At 38.5% G+C, this 16,541-nt stretch overlaps 1 protein-coding gene across 4 annotated transcripts in view; it reads right to left on the bottom strand.

Annotated features, from left to right (window-relative positions):
• The window catches only part of Spast (spastin), a 47,936-nt gene that overhangs the window by 5,297 nt on the left and 26,098 nt on the right, over nucleotides 1-16,541 (bottom strand). For all 4 annotated transcript variants that reach the window (XM_075954969.1, XM_075954971.1, XM_075954970.1 and 1 more), the window contains 11 exons: nucleotides 16,177-16,364; nucleotides 14,787-14,920; nucleotides 14,070-14,163; nucleotides 12,730-12,804; nucleotides 11,719-11,790; nucleotides 10,088-10,163; nucleotides 9,800-9,891; nucleotides 9,130-9,209; nucleotides 7,130-7,172; nucleotides 5,293-5,372; nucleotides 1,456-1,526 (listed from right to left, as the gene is read on the bottom strand). In XM_075954969.1, the coding sequence (XP_075811084.1) occupies nucleotides 1,456-1,526; nucleotides 5,293-5,372; nucleotides 7,130-7,172; nucleotides 9,130-9,209; nucleotides 9,800-9,891; nucleotides 10,088-10,163; nucleotides 11,719-11,790; nucleotides 12,730-12,804; nucleotides 14,070-14,163; nucleotides 14,787-14,920; nucleotides 16,177-16,364 (1,005 nt within the window). The remainder of the gene's footprint in view (nucleotides 1-1,455; nucleotides 1,527-5,292; nucleotides 5,373-7,129; nucleotides 7,173-9,129; nucleotides 9,210-9,799; nucleotides 9,892-10,087; nucleotides 10,164-11,718; nucleotides 11,791-12,729; nucleotides 12,805-14,069; nucleotides 14,164-14,786; nucleotides 14,921-16,176; nucleotides 16,365-16,541) is intronic.

The following is a 16,541-nucleotide window of genomic DNA, read 5'->3' as shown; positions in this document are numbered from 1 at the left end:
CACTAGTCCATACTGGCCTTGAACTTGTGACCCTCCTCTGTCATCTTCCCAAATAGCTGGATTACAAGCCTGTGCCAGCATACCTACCTTCTGGTATTCAAAGTGCTAAATCTTTCTTTTTTGGGGGAGGGGGTTGGGTTTTTCGAGACAAGTTTCTAAAACTTGTTAAGAGGTCTGCAGCAATTCTTCAATAAAAAAATTACTGTGTAAATCTCCAATATAGAGACAGATCCAAACTTAGGGTTTAGAGGAGTACCAAAGGTTTTAGAAAGCAAGAAAAGGTCTTATAAAAGGGGTGTTTTGTAACGCTTATGGGCTATTTTCACATGTTCTGTAGATTGCCTTACATTTTAAAAGATTTATTATTATTATTATTATTATTAATCATTATGTGCGTGGGGGACCTGTAGTAGAGGAGAGGTGCCCCTGGAGGCTAGAGGCACTATATCCCCCTGAAGCTGGAGTTACAGGCAGTTATGAGTCATCTAACATGGGTGCTAGGAACTGAACTCAGGTTCTTTTAGCACTGAGTCATTTAGTCAATATACTTTTACATTTTAAAGATCGTTAATAAAGAAAAGACCGTGAACACGCAACAGAGAACACTTTTTCCAGAAAGCCTCAACTATTTAATATATTTCACAAAAAAAATGCCTACTGACTGAAGTATTTAGTCAGGGGCCTCATCCCAGACCCTGACATCCATCTTTGGAATATTGGGGAGGAAGCTCCATTTCAAGCCCCCTCCTGTGGGAGTTGCCTTAATCCAAACTCCCGCCAAATGGTGACCCTCCCCAGGGAGGGTCAAGACCACGCCCACAGGCTATTTAAACTGCCCCCCCCCACCAGAGAATGGACATGCGGTCTCCTTGTTTAGTGTGGTCTCTGCTTCTCTCTCTCTCCCCCTCGCCATGCTTTCCCGGTGCCACCTGGGAGAACCTCCTCTAAGAAATATTCCTAACACTGACTTCTACTCTGATAATGTTTTGTATCAAGCTTTGAACTAATACAACTTTACTTCTTTTGTACTTATGACTTAGTGGTTAAGAGCACTTGCTGCTCTTACAAGAGGACCAGGGATTGATTCCTAGCACCCACACGACAGCTCACAAATGGCTGTAACTTCAGTTCTAGGGTATCTCATGCCCTCTTTTGACCTCTGTGGGCACTACATGCATATGGTGTAAATAAATATATATGCAAAACTCTAGTGCCTTTGATCCCGCCAAGTACTTGGGAAGCAGAGGCAGGCAGGTCTCTGAGTTTGAGGCTAGCCTGGTCTACAAAGTAAGTTCTAGAACAGCCGGGGCTGTTACACACAGAAACCAAAAACAAACAAAAAATACTATCATATACATAAATAAATAAAATGTAAAACTATGTATCTCTCAAGAGGCTAAATGTATAACATGGTACCATTCAAAGTTCTAGTGTTTCAAATGCTTTCGTACTCACCTCGGATAGGGCCCAATGCTGCATCTTTTGCTAAAGCTGTGAGATCACTCCCAGAGTATCCATCAGTCATTCTGAACAATAGAAGCAGAGGATAACAAATTACCTTCTTTGCAGATTAAAACTTCCCTGTACTCCTACATCTCATGAGATACAGGAAAAAGGATCACAAGCTTGAGACTAAACTCAACTATACAGTGGGACAAATAAAAAGTCCCAACAGAAAGAGCACAAAAAAATCTCTACACGAGAGGCAAGCTAATAGTTATGTGGTCTGATTTTTCGTTCTTCTAAAATATATTTATTTATTCTATGTATATGTGTGCCTGGTTGTATGTATGCACAGAACTGTGTGTGCATGTGCCAACAAAGGCCAGAAGGCATTGATCCTCTGGATCTGGAGTTTACAGGTGGTTGTGAACCACCCAATGTGGATGTAGGGAACTGAACCTAGGTCTTCTGCAAGAACAGCCAGTACTCTTAACTGCTCAGCCATCTCTCCAGTGCCATGATTTAATGTTTTAAGGGCATAGAAAGGCCCATTTATAAGAACAACACAATCTAATGCTCACCCCTTATAACAGCTCAAATTTCCAGGATTAGAGAACCATGCAGTACCACCTGAAGCCTCCATTATGCATCTGAAGACAGTTATGGATGAGACCCAACACACTTATAGATGACTATGTCATATGCAATGTCAAAATGCAGGACACCTCTGCTTTAGGATAAGGTAGGCTCTGAAGCAGGCCCCATTAAGTTATAAACACATCACTTGGAGAGGTCAACTCTATAAGCTGTTAGTAGCCAATCAACACATAACCACAATCACTTTTCCTTTCTCTGAGAAAGGGGCTGATTTAAGTCCAAATGGATCAAAAACCTCAACATAAAGCCAGCCACACTGAACCTTATAGAAAAGAAAGTGGGAAGTACACTTGAACGCATTGGCACAGAGACTACTTCCTAAATATAACCCCAGTAGCACAGACACTGAGAGAAACAATTAATAGGACTTACTGAAACTGAAAAGCTTCTGTAAAACAAAGGACATGGTCAACAAGATAAAACAACACCTACACTTCTGCATTATTGGTGGGAATGCAAGCTGGTACAACCCCTTTGGATGATTTCTCAGAAAATTAGGAAACAACCTTCAAGACCCAGTATTACCACTTTTGGGTATATATCCAAAGGATGCTCAATCGTTCCACAAGGACATGTGCTCAACTATGTTCATAGCAGCTTTGTTTGTCATAGGCAGAACCTGGAAACAACCTAATGCCCCTTGACCGAAGAATGGATAAGGAAAATGTGGTACATTTACACAATGGAGTACTACACAGCAGAAAAAAAAAAAAGAACATCTTGAATTTTGCAGGAAAATGGATGGAGCTAGAACACATTAATTTGAGTGAGGTAACCCAGACCCAGAAAGACAATGTACTCACTCATAGGTGGTTTTTAATCACAAAGCAAAGAAAGCCAGCCTACAAACCACAATCCCAGAGAACTTAGACAATAATGAGGACACTAACAGAGACTTACGTAGATCTAATCTACATGGGAAGTAGAAAGTAGAAAAAGACAAGATCTCCTGAGTAAACTGGGAGCATGGGGACCTTGGGGGAGGGTCGACGGGGGGATGGGAGAGGCAGGGAGGGGAGCAGAGAAAAATGTAGAACTCAATAAATATCAATTAAAAAAGGGGGGGGGCTGATTATGTAGTGTACTACCTCCCAGTGCTGGGATTAAAGGAATGTGCTACCATGTCCAGTCACATTGACTTGATTGGTAAGTTGACTGGCAAAGAGCACCCTCTTAGTAAGGTGAGACCTAAAAAGTCTTTAAATTTCTTTAAATGAGCACAGAAAAGATTAAAGAAGTGTTTGGCATAGAAGGTAGTTATAAAAAGGAGACACACCTGAATATGATGCCTCAACAGACTCATTTATTTTATACTCATATCTAGACTGGCCTCAAACTTGCTTTGTAGCAAGGATGATCTTGAACTGATCCCCAGTTATTTAAACTATTTTTGTTTTATTGGTTTTTTGTTTGTTTGTGTTTTGTTTTTTGAGATAGGGGTTCTCTCTGTAGCTTTGGTGCTAGAACTCACTCTGTAGCCCAGGCTGGCCTCTAACTCACTGAGATTCACCTGACACTGCTTCCTGACTGCTGGGATTAAAGGCATGTGACACCACTACCTAGCTTTTTAAACTATTTTTTGCCATTTTGAGGGATGTAACCTGTGGAAGTCCTGCCTGCAATCAGTGTCCACACAAGGACACTGACAAAGTGTTTAATATATAGTTTATCATTTATCAGGCTCAACTCCCCTCCCCTTACCCCATGAGGTTTTCTTAAAAAAAAAAATTTATTTATTTATTATGTATACAATATTCTGTCTGTGTATATGCCTGCAGGCCAGAAGAGGGCACCAGACCTCATTACAGATGGTTGTGAGCCACCATGTGGTTGCTGGGAATTGAACTCAGGACCTTTGTAAGAGCAGGCAATGCTCTTAACCACTGAGCCATCTCTCCAGCACCCCGCTCCCCCCATGAGGTTTATTGCAGAATTTGGTTCAAATAAACCAACACTGTTCTGAGTGGGTTTACTAAAAGTCCTAAATCTTCTGTATCTGGCCTGCTTATGATCAAAAATGCTGTTTGCCTTCTGTAAGAATCCTTTTGAGTCAGTCTATAAGAATTCTTGGCCGGGTGATGGTGGCGCACGCCTTTAATCCCAGCACTCGGGAGGCAGAGGCAGGAGGATCTCTGTGAGTTCGAGACCAGCCTGGTCTACAAGAGCTAGTTCCAGGACAGGCTCTAAAGCCACAGAGAAACCCTGTCTCGAAAAACCAAAAAAAAAAAAAAAAAAAGAATTCTTGACCCACAATCTTTCCTGTTAGTAATTTTCCATCTAGTATACATAATAACAAGAAGATAGTAAAGCAGCAGCACTGTTTGGGAAAAGATGCTGCCACACAGTCACCTCTCAGGAATCAGGTTCATTAAGAGAACAGGCCTCAAGACCATGATAGATCACCGAGAAGGGATAGAAATGTAATTTTATGAGAAAGCCGGCATGATGGGAGCTTAAGGAAGGAGGAGCATCTTAAGAGAAATGGAAAGAAAAGGCCTGCCTGGGAATCAGAGTCTTCTGAAGTGTGGAAAATACCCTAACCACTGAGTGACTCCCCAGCCACACATAAAAAAGTTTTGATGAAGTCAGAGTAGATACCAGTATCAGGGCTTCACTGCAAGACACTGCAGTTGTCATTCCAATGCCATGGCACTTCTTGGCTTTGAGATGGGGTCTCTATATGTAGCCCAAGTTAGCCTTGAATTCATGACTCAACTGTCTCTATCTCCTGAGTGCTTGGGAGAAGGTATGTACCACCATACTCTACTTCCTTACTATGTTCAAGGTAGGTTTTCAGATGAACAAGTTAAATGTGTTTCTACCTAATACAGAAGAGGAAGTATATATGAAAGTATCTGTGTTGGTCTCAAATATGAAGGGATTTTACTTCTCAAATTATTTTAATATTTATGAGCTTTATATATAGAAAGACTATATTGTCATTACATATTTAGTTCAGGTCTACTATAAGAGAGAAATTGAAATTCCTTTATATCAGGAAGAGGAGGTAAGAAAAAAAAAGAAAGTAAAAGACAAGAAAATTTCTGGAAAATGAATTGCTCACTTTAAATAAGCTTGTTTTACTTAAACAATTCTTTATATTAGCTCATTTTAAACAGCACACAACGAGAAATTTTTACAAATGAAACCGATACCTTAAGACAGATGAATCAGATGAATAAAACCACTCACCTAGCAAGTTGTGCAAGTTCTTTTTGGGTCAGAGGACTTCCTTGTTTACATAACAGGTTTTTAAGTAGAAGCAGTCTCGTCTGAAAGTAAGTATTAAAGAATTACCAAAAAGGCCCAATTTGATATGAGAATTATAAAAACTGGTCAGTATTAATTAATAAACTAAGAATTAGCTTAATGTACTATTCCAGAATCAATTCCTGATTCTTGACCTTAGGCATTATTTCTGACTGTTAAACATAACAAAAACTATCTGTGAGAATGGGGGAATTTCTGAAGACTGTCCAGATACAGCACCAAGAAAGTGGCCATTGTTACTATCAAGGGTGTTAAGAGCCTGAACTAGAAAACTACAGTTTTTTATAAAGACTTATTTATTTTTATTTTGGATGAATATTTGTTCAAATGTATGTATGTGTACTGCCTGTGTGTCCTATGCCTACAGAAACAAAAGAAGGGTATCTGATCCTCTGAACCTGATATTAAGGATGCTGTAAGCTGCCATGTGGGTTCTGGGAACCAAGCCCACACAGGTAAGAGCAGAGAGTGCTCTCAACTGCTGAACCATCTCTCCAGCTCCAATAAATATAATGTTTTCAAAAAAGTATATTGACACATGATTTTATATAGCAAGAATTTCATACATTATAGGTATTAATTCGAATGACTTAACTATACAGAATTGTAAAACCATCACCATAATAACATTTTAGAACATCTGTCACTCCTGGAAGTTCACTCATGCCTCTTTGCAATTAATCCCTACTCCTATCTCCTCTCCCATCTAACCACCATCTGACTGTATCTTTAGAAATCTGTCTTTTCTAAATATTTCATCTAAAAGGAATAAAATCAGGGCAAGGGAGATAGCTCAGTGGTTAAGAACACTAGCTGCTCTTCCAGAGAACCCAGGTTTGATTCCCAGCACCTACATGGCAGCTCATAATTATCTGAAACTCCAGTTTCAGGGGATCTGATCTCTTCTGGCCTGTCTGGGGCCCAAGTACACATGCGGTACACAGATATACAGTAGACAAAACACACAAAATCATAAAGAAAAATGAGTAAATAAATAAAACAATAAAATAAAATCATATATAACTAGTTTGTATATGGTTCCAATCCCTATTTTTTAATTTTGTTAATATTAATGAATGTAATATGTACAGCTGATGAATTATTTTTCAGTCCTATGGATCAAACCCAGGGCCCTATACATATTGGACAAATGCTCTACTTCTAAGCTATATCCCAAGCCCTATAAAATTAAATAATAAATTTGTAAACTAAATAGCACTCATTGACTGGATATGCAACATTGTTTATACATTAAGCAACTGAATTACTTTTCTTGCAGACTGAGGCGATTGTTAGGACAGCTGTCTAATACTGTTGGTATGTCTTCCTTCTTTGGAGAAGTCTCTACTTCTTTTGGATAAAATGTTCAGGAACTGCTGGGTCTTATTTAAGTTTATGGTTATTGTTTTAAGAAACTGCCAAGCTTTTGTTTGTTTGTTTTTCGAGACAGGAGCTTTTTTTTTTAAGATTTATTTTATCTCATGTGTATGGATATTTTGTACCTGCATGTATGTATGTGCACCACATGTATGTCGGATCTCCTGGAACTGGAGTCACAGTTGTGAATACCCAGTGGGTGCTAGCAATTGAACCCTGTCCCTCAGAAGAGCAGCCAGTCAGTGCTCTTAACAGCTGAGCTATTTCTCCAGTCCCAACAAAATGTTCTCAAAATTGCTATACCACAGAGTTGCAAATATAATATTGTCAGGATGGTACTTGCTTTTACTTTAATAAAAAATTGAAATATAAATATACATACCTCCTCATTTGGTAAAGACACATATACCCGTTTAATGAAACGCCTGAAAAATCAAATTAGAAATATAAATATGAAGCTATAGGTAACTCAGCTCAAATAACAATTAATAGAAAAAGCTGTAAATATAATATCTACGGCGATTAAAAGTTCTTTCTGATTATTAATACAAAAAGGTAATTTTACTTTTTTTAGTGTGGGTGGTTCACCTGCAATTGAGCCTATGACCTCACACATGCTAGACAGCCCCTTTTCTGATGGCCCTTTCATATTTTATCTTAAGATATAGTCTCATTAAGTTGCGCAGGTTGGCCCTAAACATAGTAATGGAAGGCCTTGAACTTGTGATCCTCCTGCTTTAGCCTTCCAAGAAGCTTGGATCACAGAGCTTTGGCTCCAGGCTTAGTTGTTATTTTTTTCAAACTCTCTAGTTGATGATTTAAAATCTTTCATTTAGTAGATGGTTAAATTAAGCCTGCCATTTTGTATGTGTAAATTAATAGCAACAATATTTTAAATCAAAGAATATCTGAAATAATAAGCAGAATAAGAAGTCTTCTAAAAAAACAACTAAAAAGAACAAAGATTACAGAAACAGAAAGGTTCATTTCATCATTACTGACTACGTTTTAATTTACAAAGCTTTACTGTGTAGAACAGCTGAGCAGAGCTCACCCAGCATATAATCTAGATGATTTTATGAACTATGAAAGGCATTCTGGACTTATTTTTACTTTTGACAACTGTATGTTTATTTTTAATACTAAAAAATTTTAATTATTATTGGCAAGTACAGCTGAATTACATCTTAACCCACAGTACTTCATGACGTTTAAATAAAGGGAATGTAAGTATCAGGTGCCCAAAGTTGCTCCAGTTAGGGTGGTAGTTTGCAGGGTGGACAGTGACCTCAGCCACCTAACAGCTGGGTGGCACAGCATGGTGATGCCAGGGCTAAAATAATTAAATAATGGGGAAAAGTATATAAATATAAATGTGTGTGGAGGTGTGTATCTGTGGTCACAGCACAGGGAATGGAGACAGGAGAATTTGGAGTTTAAGGCTTTGAATACAACAGTGAGCCCAAGCAAAACCTGGGCTACATAAGATCCTATTTCAAAAAGTCAAAGATTTAAAATAATAATTAATAATAATAATTTTTAAAAATCAACATTCAGGAGGCAGAGACAGGCAGATCTCTGACTTTAAGGTTGAACTGGTCTACATAGTGCATTCCAGGACAGCCAGGGCTATATTGGGAAACCCTGTCTCAAAAGAATAACAAAACAAAAACAGGCCTGATGGTCAGTGAGTAAAAGTGCTTGGCACTAAGCTTGGTGACCTTAATTTGATCTTCTACACCAAGTAGTACAAAGAGCCAGAAGATTCTGAAAGGATGTCCTCAATTTCCATTCACATGCATGTGCAGGCCCCCACTTCTCCCCTCCAAAAAAAATTGAAAAAAAAAATAAAAAAAGAATGAGTCAGGCAGTAGTAGCACACACCTTTAATCTCAGCACTCAGGAAGCAGAGGCAGGCCAATTTCTGTAAGTGTGAGGCCAGTCTGGTCTACAGAGTGAGTTCCAGGACAGCCAGGGCTACAAACATTAACCCTGTCTTAAAGCAGGGGGTGGGGGGAATGATGGTAAGAACTGATTTTAGACTTTAAAGTTAACGCAAAAGAAATGGTTTATCTAAATGTAGTATATAGACAATAGTTTTAATAATGTCCTAGGCATGATCCTAGGACACTGGTATAGTCAGCAACACTAGGAAGTAGACAACACACGGGGAAAATCATTTACTCTTAGAGCTGTAAGTGCAGGATATCCGAGGTAGGTGAGATGAACCTGGGTGGTGGTGGCGCACTCCTGTTGTTTCAGCACTGAGAAGGCAGAAGCAGACAGATGGCTATAGGTTCCAGGCCAGCCAGGGTTACACACGAAAAGAGAGACAGAGAGATGAGCACAAGAAATGAATCTGTCATAAACATATCTCACTACCTGAGAACGGCTTCATCAAGCTCTTGGGGCCTATTAGTTGCACCCATTACAAGTACTCTGTCATCTCCAGCAGATTGCACCTGCAAGCCAAAACGTTTTGTCAGTATTTTAGATAAAATAAAAAGAAAAACTATATATATACATGTATTGATAGTTTGGGTCATTTAGTAGGAAAGTATACATACTAAAATACTGTCAAAGTAAAAAGTATAATCAGTGGTTGGAAAGATGGCTCAGAGGTTAAGAGCATTTGTTGCTCTTTAGAAGACTTGAATTTCAGTTCAAAGCACCTACATGGCAGCTCAAAACTACATGTAACTCTAGCTTTGGGGGATTTTATGTGCTCTTCAGGCTTCAGTAGGCTTCTGAACACATATACATATATAGTGCACAAAAAATCATGCAGGCAAATGCACAAAAACATATGATAAATAAATCTTTTTTTTTTCTTTTTCTTCTTTTTTTGAGACAGGGTTTCTCTGTAGCTCTGAAGCCTGTCCTGAAAGTAGCTCTTACAGAGCAGGCTGGCCTCGAACTCACAGAGATCCGCCTGTCTCTGCCTCCCGAGTGCTGGGATTAAAGGCATGAACTACCACCATGTGGCCGATAAAATAAATCTTAAAATATATATATATGTGTGTGCACATATATAGAGAGTACCAATACTTACACCATCAAATTCTATTAAAAATTCAGTTTTTAGTCGCCTACTAGCATCGTGCTCCCCTTCTCTTCTTTCGCACAGAAGACTATCGACTTCATCTAGAGGAAATGCAAAGGTGAGGGTTTAAGAGCAATCTAAGTAAGCCATCTAACATCCATCCAGTTCGTACTTATTAACAGAACTACCGAACTTATTCTTTAAAATGCTGTCCTTCTCAACAGCTTTTTGAGCAAAATTCTCTGACTTGGAAAGTGGAATTTCATAAATGCTCAACTAAGTTGGGAAAATACTTACCTATAAAAATTATAGACGGTTGAAGTTCTCGAGCCACAGCAAAGAGAGCTCTCACCAACTTCTCTCCTTCTCCCACCTACAAACGATGCATGCTTAATATACTTACATGCAATAATATTCCAGTTTTTATCATGATTTAAAATTTAACTTCATGACCTTATGATAAGATTGTGTAATTTTAGAAATCACACTATTTGCTTTTTAAAGGTTAGTGGGAAATATTTTACATTCTTACAGTGCACGAGTTCCATTCTTACTAGTTATAAACATTCAAGACACATCTATTCATTTTGTGTGCATGTGTGTATGCGAATGTGTATGTGTTGTGCATGCACAGTACCACCATCTTGGTGCTCTCTTTTTTTGAGAATGGGTCTCTCAGTGGCCTACAGTTCAATAAGTCAGCTATGCTGGGCTGACCTCTAAGCCCCAAGGATTTGGTTGTCTTCACCTCCCCAGCTGGAATCACAAGGACAGGCTGCCATGCCCGACCTATCTAGTGTGGATTCCAGAGGTCAAACTTAGATTCTCACACTTGCACAGCAAAAACATTTTTGACTGCGAAAGGTCCCAGCTCTCCGTAAACCCTGCACGTTCGGCTGCACTACTCCCAAATTGGACTGAATTCTTCTTTGAATACTACTGGAGTCAGTGAAAGGAAAATTAGAAATCTAAACTGTAATATAAAGCAATTAAAAAAAAAAACAAGAAATGCCAGGCATAATAGCATATGCCTTTAATACCAGCAGAGGCAGGTGGTTCTCTGTGAGTTCAAGGCCAGCCTGGTCTATATAGGAAGTTTCAGAATAGCCAGGGCCACATACAGAGACTCTGTCTCAAAAATGAAAACAAACAAAACAAAAGAGAAGACTTACATCATATTTTAATTTAGAGTCAAAGAGCAGGGAATATTCACTTTACTGTAAGTCCTGTTCTCACATATATATCTTTCTCTAGATAGCCACATTAGGGAGACTAAACAGAAGTGATGGTATTTATTACAGCCTGAATTATGTTGCCCCTTCAAACACACTGACGCCTTAGCTCTAGTATCTATAAATGAGACTCTATTTGGAAGTAGCATCCTTACAAATTAAGTTGATCATTAGGGTGAGCTCTACTCTGATGAAACTGTATTCTTATAACACATAGAAATGTAAACTTGGAAATTACAGAAATTGTCATGTGATAACACAGAAATATGAATCTGCAAGCCAAGAACTACCAGGAATTATCAGCACATCAGAAACTAGAGACTTAAAATACAGTCACTGCTGTGGCTCCCAGAAGGTATTATAACTGCTAACACTTAGGTCTTGGGACCTGCAGCCTCCCAAGGATGTATTCCCACGTCTTATTTATTTGTGCAATACATTTCCAGAATTTGATCCAAGCAGGTTTGGCCCTTTTTTAACCTAGGACCTACTATGACAGTATTCAACAACATAATTCTAATTTTAAAACAGCTAAAAAGTGCACAAAACCTTATACCTTGAGGAGTAATATTCATTATACATAAGCATACTATCATAAAACTCATAGAAAAAAAATTGTAATATTGCTATCATTTTATTTAAGTAGCACTTAAGAGTAATTTAAAAACATGACAATATAGGGAAAGGATCACTTACATATTTTGAAGTTAAACTTGCAGCACTTATATTGAAAAAGGTGGCATTAGATTCTGCAGCTACTGCTTTAGCCTTTAAGATCAGAAGAGTAAATATGTTAGTTCAACATCCTGATTTTTTAAAAGCAGCTATGATCATAGAAGTACCAGATGTGTAATGTGACCCTCAGCATCAGCTACGACAAGTCTACACACTATTTTCGCAGAGAACTAGGAAGGAGTTCTCTTCTCTTTGGCAGGAAGATACTGGCCAGAGAAAGTTAAACAGGCAAGGAAAAACTTATTCAATTCCTGTCGGGTTTTGTGTTTGAGACCATATCTCACTATGCAGCCATGGCTGGCCTGGAATTCACTGTACAGACTAGGCTGGCCTTGAACTTAGAGTAATCCTCCTGCCTCTGCCTCCTCAGTGCCACCATGCCTTTAATATCTATTCGTTTTCTGCCTCCTAGTGCCACTATGCCTATAATATCTATTTGGTTTCATAGTTCAGAAGAATGATGCAAATATAGGTATTCAGATTTTGGTAAAAAACTACAAGAAAACCAACAGCAAACTAACTGGTCAAAGAAACTTGTTAAGATGGACAAATTCTAAGTGTCATTAGACAGATCCTCAGTATAGTAAAGAAAGCTTTTCCTCAAAATAAAGCAAAAACATGCTATGGCCGGGCGGTGGTGGCACACGCCTTTAATCCCAGCACTCGGGAGGCAGAGGCAGGCGGATCTCTGTGAGTTCGAGACCAGCCTGGTCTACAGAGCTAGTTCCAGGACAGGCTCCAAAACCATAGAGAAACCCTGTCTCGAAAAAAAAAAAAAAAAAAAAAAAACAAAACAAAAAAACATGCTATGAAGAGTCACATACAATTTTCCATTTATTTTTGCATGAAAACTCAAGAAGAATATTACAACAATAAGTAATAAATAATAGACTTGGGAACAATATAGAACTACGTTTTTCCATATGATTTCTAGCATCTCAATAGAACCTTCAACCTTGGCAGCAGTCTTACCAGCATTGTCTTTCCGTTTCCGGGTGGACCGAAGAGTAACAACCCTCTGGCGGGAGCTCTGAGCCCTGTGAACAACTTACCAAACAAACATTGGTTACAGCTATGATCCTAGAGAGCTGATCCAGACATGCCAAGTATCTAATAATATCTTTCTTTGGGGAGTAAGATGGGGTGGGGTGTGACAGGGTCTCACTATGTATGCCTGGCTGGCCTAGAACTCATTATATAGACCATGCTATCCTCAAACTAAGGGATCTGCCTGCCTTTGCCTCTAAGGCTGGGATTAGGTGTGTGCCACACATCAGGCCTTAAAGTTCTCTTTATACCTGCAATTGTATGATTCCTCTTGTAACAAGCTTTCTTTTCTTTCTTTCTTTCTTTCTTTCTTTCTTTCTTTCTTTCTTTCTTTTGTTTTTTGTTTTTCGAGACAGGGTTTCTCTATAGCTTTTGGAGCCTGTCCTGGAACTTGCTCTTGTAGACCAGGCTGGCCTCGAACTCACAGAGATCCACCTGCCTCTGCCTCCCTCCTGAGTGCTGGGATTAAAGGTGTGTGCCACCACCGCCCGCCTGTAACAAGCTTTCTTTACATTTAGATCCAGTCTATTATATTATCACTGAGTCTCTAAACTATTACCTATGTCTTGCCCTGTAGCTCACTCTATAAGCTACAGTATGCTCCCCAAGGGGCCCTATCTGGGCACATGATATAACTTTGATTCATAAAAGACATATGGTTTTCTCTCTTAACTCTCTAATTTTATGAGTATTAACAAAAATGTAACTATCAGTCAAACTGTGATTTCATGACTTGGAATGATAAGTACTAAGTGAAAAAAATTTAAATAGACAAAACTGAGCACGGTAGTGAGTGCTCACATCCTGGACGAAGAGGCTGAGGGAAGAGAGAACTACTTAAGCCCATGATTTCAAGACCTGCCTGGGTAACATTCTAAAACCTCATCCAGAAGAAAAGCAAGAAAGTAGAATGGAAAATGAAAAGATACAAGCTGGAAAAAAAAATCACACAATTATCTACTTTCCACATAAAAGTTAAAAATGGATTCAGGATTTCTTAAATTCATTCTCATCTCCTATAACAATTTATCAATAGCAAATGTGAATGCCTTTTGTGGAGTAAGACAGGCCATACTATGATATAGCCCTGACTGGTCCAGAATTCACTGTGGAATCAACAGTGGCCTCAAGCTCAAGATTATCCTGCCTCAGCCTCCTCAGCTGGATGCTTGGTACATACCCAGACTTTAATGTTTATATTTTTTAAAATAGTGAACTTGAATTATTTAACATGAATGAATCATTTGATGCCATAAAATCCTTACCTCGGGCCGTAGAGAAGGAAGAATAACAATTTCTTGAAGTGCTTGTTTTGCCAATTCCTGACCAGCTATGTCATCAAATTTAACAGCTGTCCCACTAAAAATAAAACATCAGTTAATTTCACAACAGAAATATGGTTCAGCTATTTCAATGTAGCGTATAAGCCTACATATTTATGTTTATGTCATATTTATGTTAACTGTGAAACTTGTTTATTAGCAAAAACCTTCAAAAATTAAATATAAAAGTAAATGAAATATTTATTATATATCACACATATGTATTTTTTTAAATTTATTTATTATGTATACAGCCTACATGTATGTCTGCACACCAGAAGAGGGCACCAGATTTTATCATAGATGGTTGTGAGCCACCATGTGGTTGCTGGGAATTGAACTCAGGACCTCTGGAAGAGCACTCAGTGCTCTTAACCTCTGAGCCCCCCATACATATGTATTTTATAAGTAAAAATAAGAAATAGAAATGAGTTGCGTAGGGCTGGAGAGATGGCTCAGTGGTTAAGAGCATTGCCTGCTCTTCCAAAGGTCCTGAGTTCAATTCCCGGCAACCACATGGTGGCTCACAACCATCTGTAATGAGGTCTGGTGCCCTCTTCTGGCCTGCAGACATACACACAGGCAGAATATTGTATACATAATAAATAAATAAATATTTAAAAAAAAAAAAAAAGAAATGAGTTGCGTAGCAAAACTTACTTGTCAACAATTTCATTCATTATGAGGTTTGCCAGGTTGCTGTCCACATTCCTAAAATTTTTCAAGTCTTTCTTCTTCCGAACAGCCGTTGTGGGTGTAGAAGGTTTATTGGTTCTATTTGGTTTTGGAGTACCCTTGAAGGACACAAGAATTTAATATGAAAACAACCTAGACTTTTCACTCATAAATCATCCTAAAATGCTGATAGAATTTAATAAAAACAAGGGAGGAAATGAAGCTGGGGAGAAATGAAATGCTTGCTACACACTCATGTAAGTCCCGAGCACTCATGTAAGCCAGGCACGTAGTCCGTATGTAACCCAGCATTGTCACTGGAGCTCAGCTACAGACCAGCTAGTAGAGTGTGTGAGCCCCAGGTTTGGCATGAAAAGTGACTGAGCAAGTAATCTGAGGTCTCCCTCTGGTCTCCATACACAGGCAAACACAAAGAAAAAAATCTAAGACTGCAAAGACTGAGTATTTAACCTAAAACTACCTTCACTATAGAATGACATTTGACATGAAGAGAGCTAATAGATTTTATCCAGAGATTCAGTTACTATTAAAGACAAAGCTGAGACAGAAAACTGGCTCAGGAGTTAAGAGATTTTACTGGAAATTCATGAGGAATAGAGTTAGGATGTCACCATGCACATAACATGCCAATCATCCTGTACATGCCTGTAACCCCAGTTCCGAAGGCAATGGAAACCAGATGATTACCAGGGCCTGTATAGACTTACAGCCAAGAATAAATAAGCTCTAGGTTCAAAGGTGGACTCTTCCTCAAAGGAATAGGCAGACACTCAGCGCCCTCTGGCCTTCAATTATGTGCACATGCACTTACACACACCCACACACCCCTTTTTTAAAACCCAAAGACCCTCTAAAAAAAGTCATCTTTGATTCTTATTAGAATTACAACAAAATTCTAGGTATGTTTAATGTTCTAAAATTTACATAATCTAGCTGGTCAGTGGTGGTACATGCTTTTAATCCCAGCATTCAGGAGGCAGAAGGCAGAGGATCTCTGTGAGTTTGAGGCCAACCTGTTCAATAGAGTGAGTTCTAGGAAAGCCAAGTCTACACAGAGCAACCCTGCCTTGAAAAAGCAAAATAAACAAATAATAAAATTTACACAATCTGAAATGATCATAAAACTAGAATTAAAATGACATATAGAATATTATACTGAAAAGACTTCCTAAATAAACAATATAAAATTTCTAATTATTCTGAAAGGAACTAAGATTTTAATAGCAAATAGTTTTTGCAAATTAGAAAATTATATTTCCCTTTGTGGAAACCACTCAAGTCTATAAGGCATTACAGAGAACTCAATACACTAAAGCAAGCATGACAAAGCACAATTGCACCCGTTCTAGAGTACCTTATGCGTGGAAGCTGCAGGACCAGGACCCTGCCTTGCTCCAGAAACCATGGACAAACCACTGCAACTAGGTGCTCTGTGGTGACCAGAAAGGCCCGTGGATCCACTTTTCATGACTGCTTTTGATCGAGGCAGTGAATTACTAGCATGTGTTAGGGGATCTTTCCTCTTCGGAACTGCTCCACTTTCTGTCAAGAAAAAAGTACAGCCATCATGATTGAAAACTTTGACTATGCAGATAAAAAGTAATAATAATAATTTATAATACTAGCAACAATAAAAAGTAATACTAGCAAATTTGCAAAACAAGGTACCAGCAGTTTAAAATTTGTATTTATTATTATTGTGTATATGATGTTTGAATG

This window comes from Microtus pennsylvanicus, chromosome 21 (assembly GCF_037038515.1).
Source record: "Microtus pennsylvanicus isolate mMicPen1 chromosome 21, mMicPen1.hap1, whole genome shotgun sequence".
NCBI lineage: Eukaryota > Metazoa > Chordata > Mammalia > Rodentia > Cricetidae > Microtus > Microtus pennsylvanicus.
The sequence above is the reverse complement of the archived record's forward strand: the minus strand, read 5'-3'. Positions and strand labels throughout refer to the sequence as shown.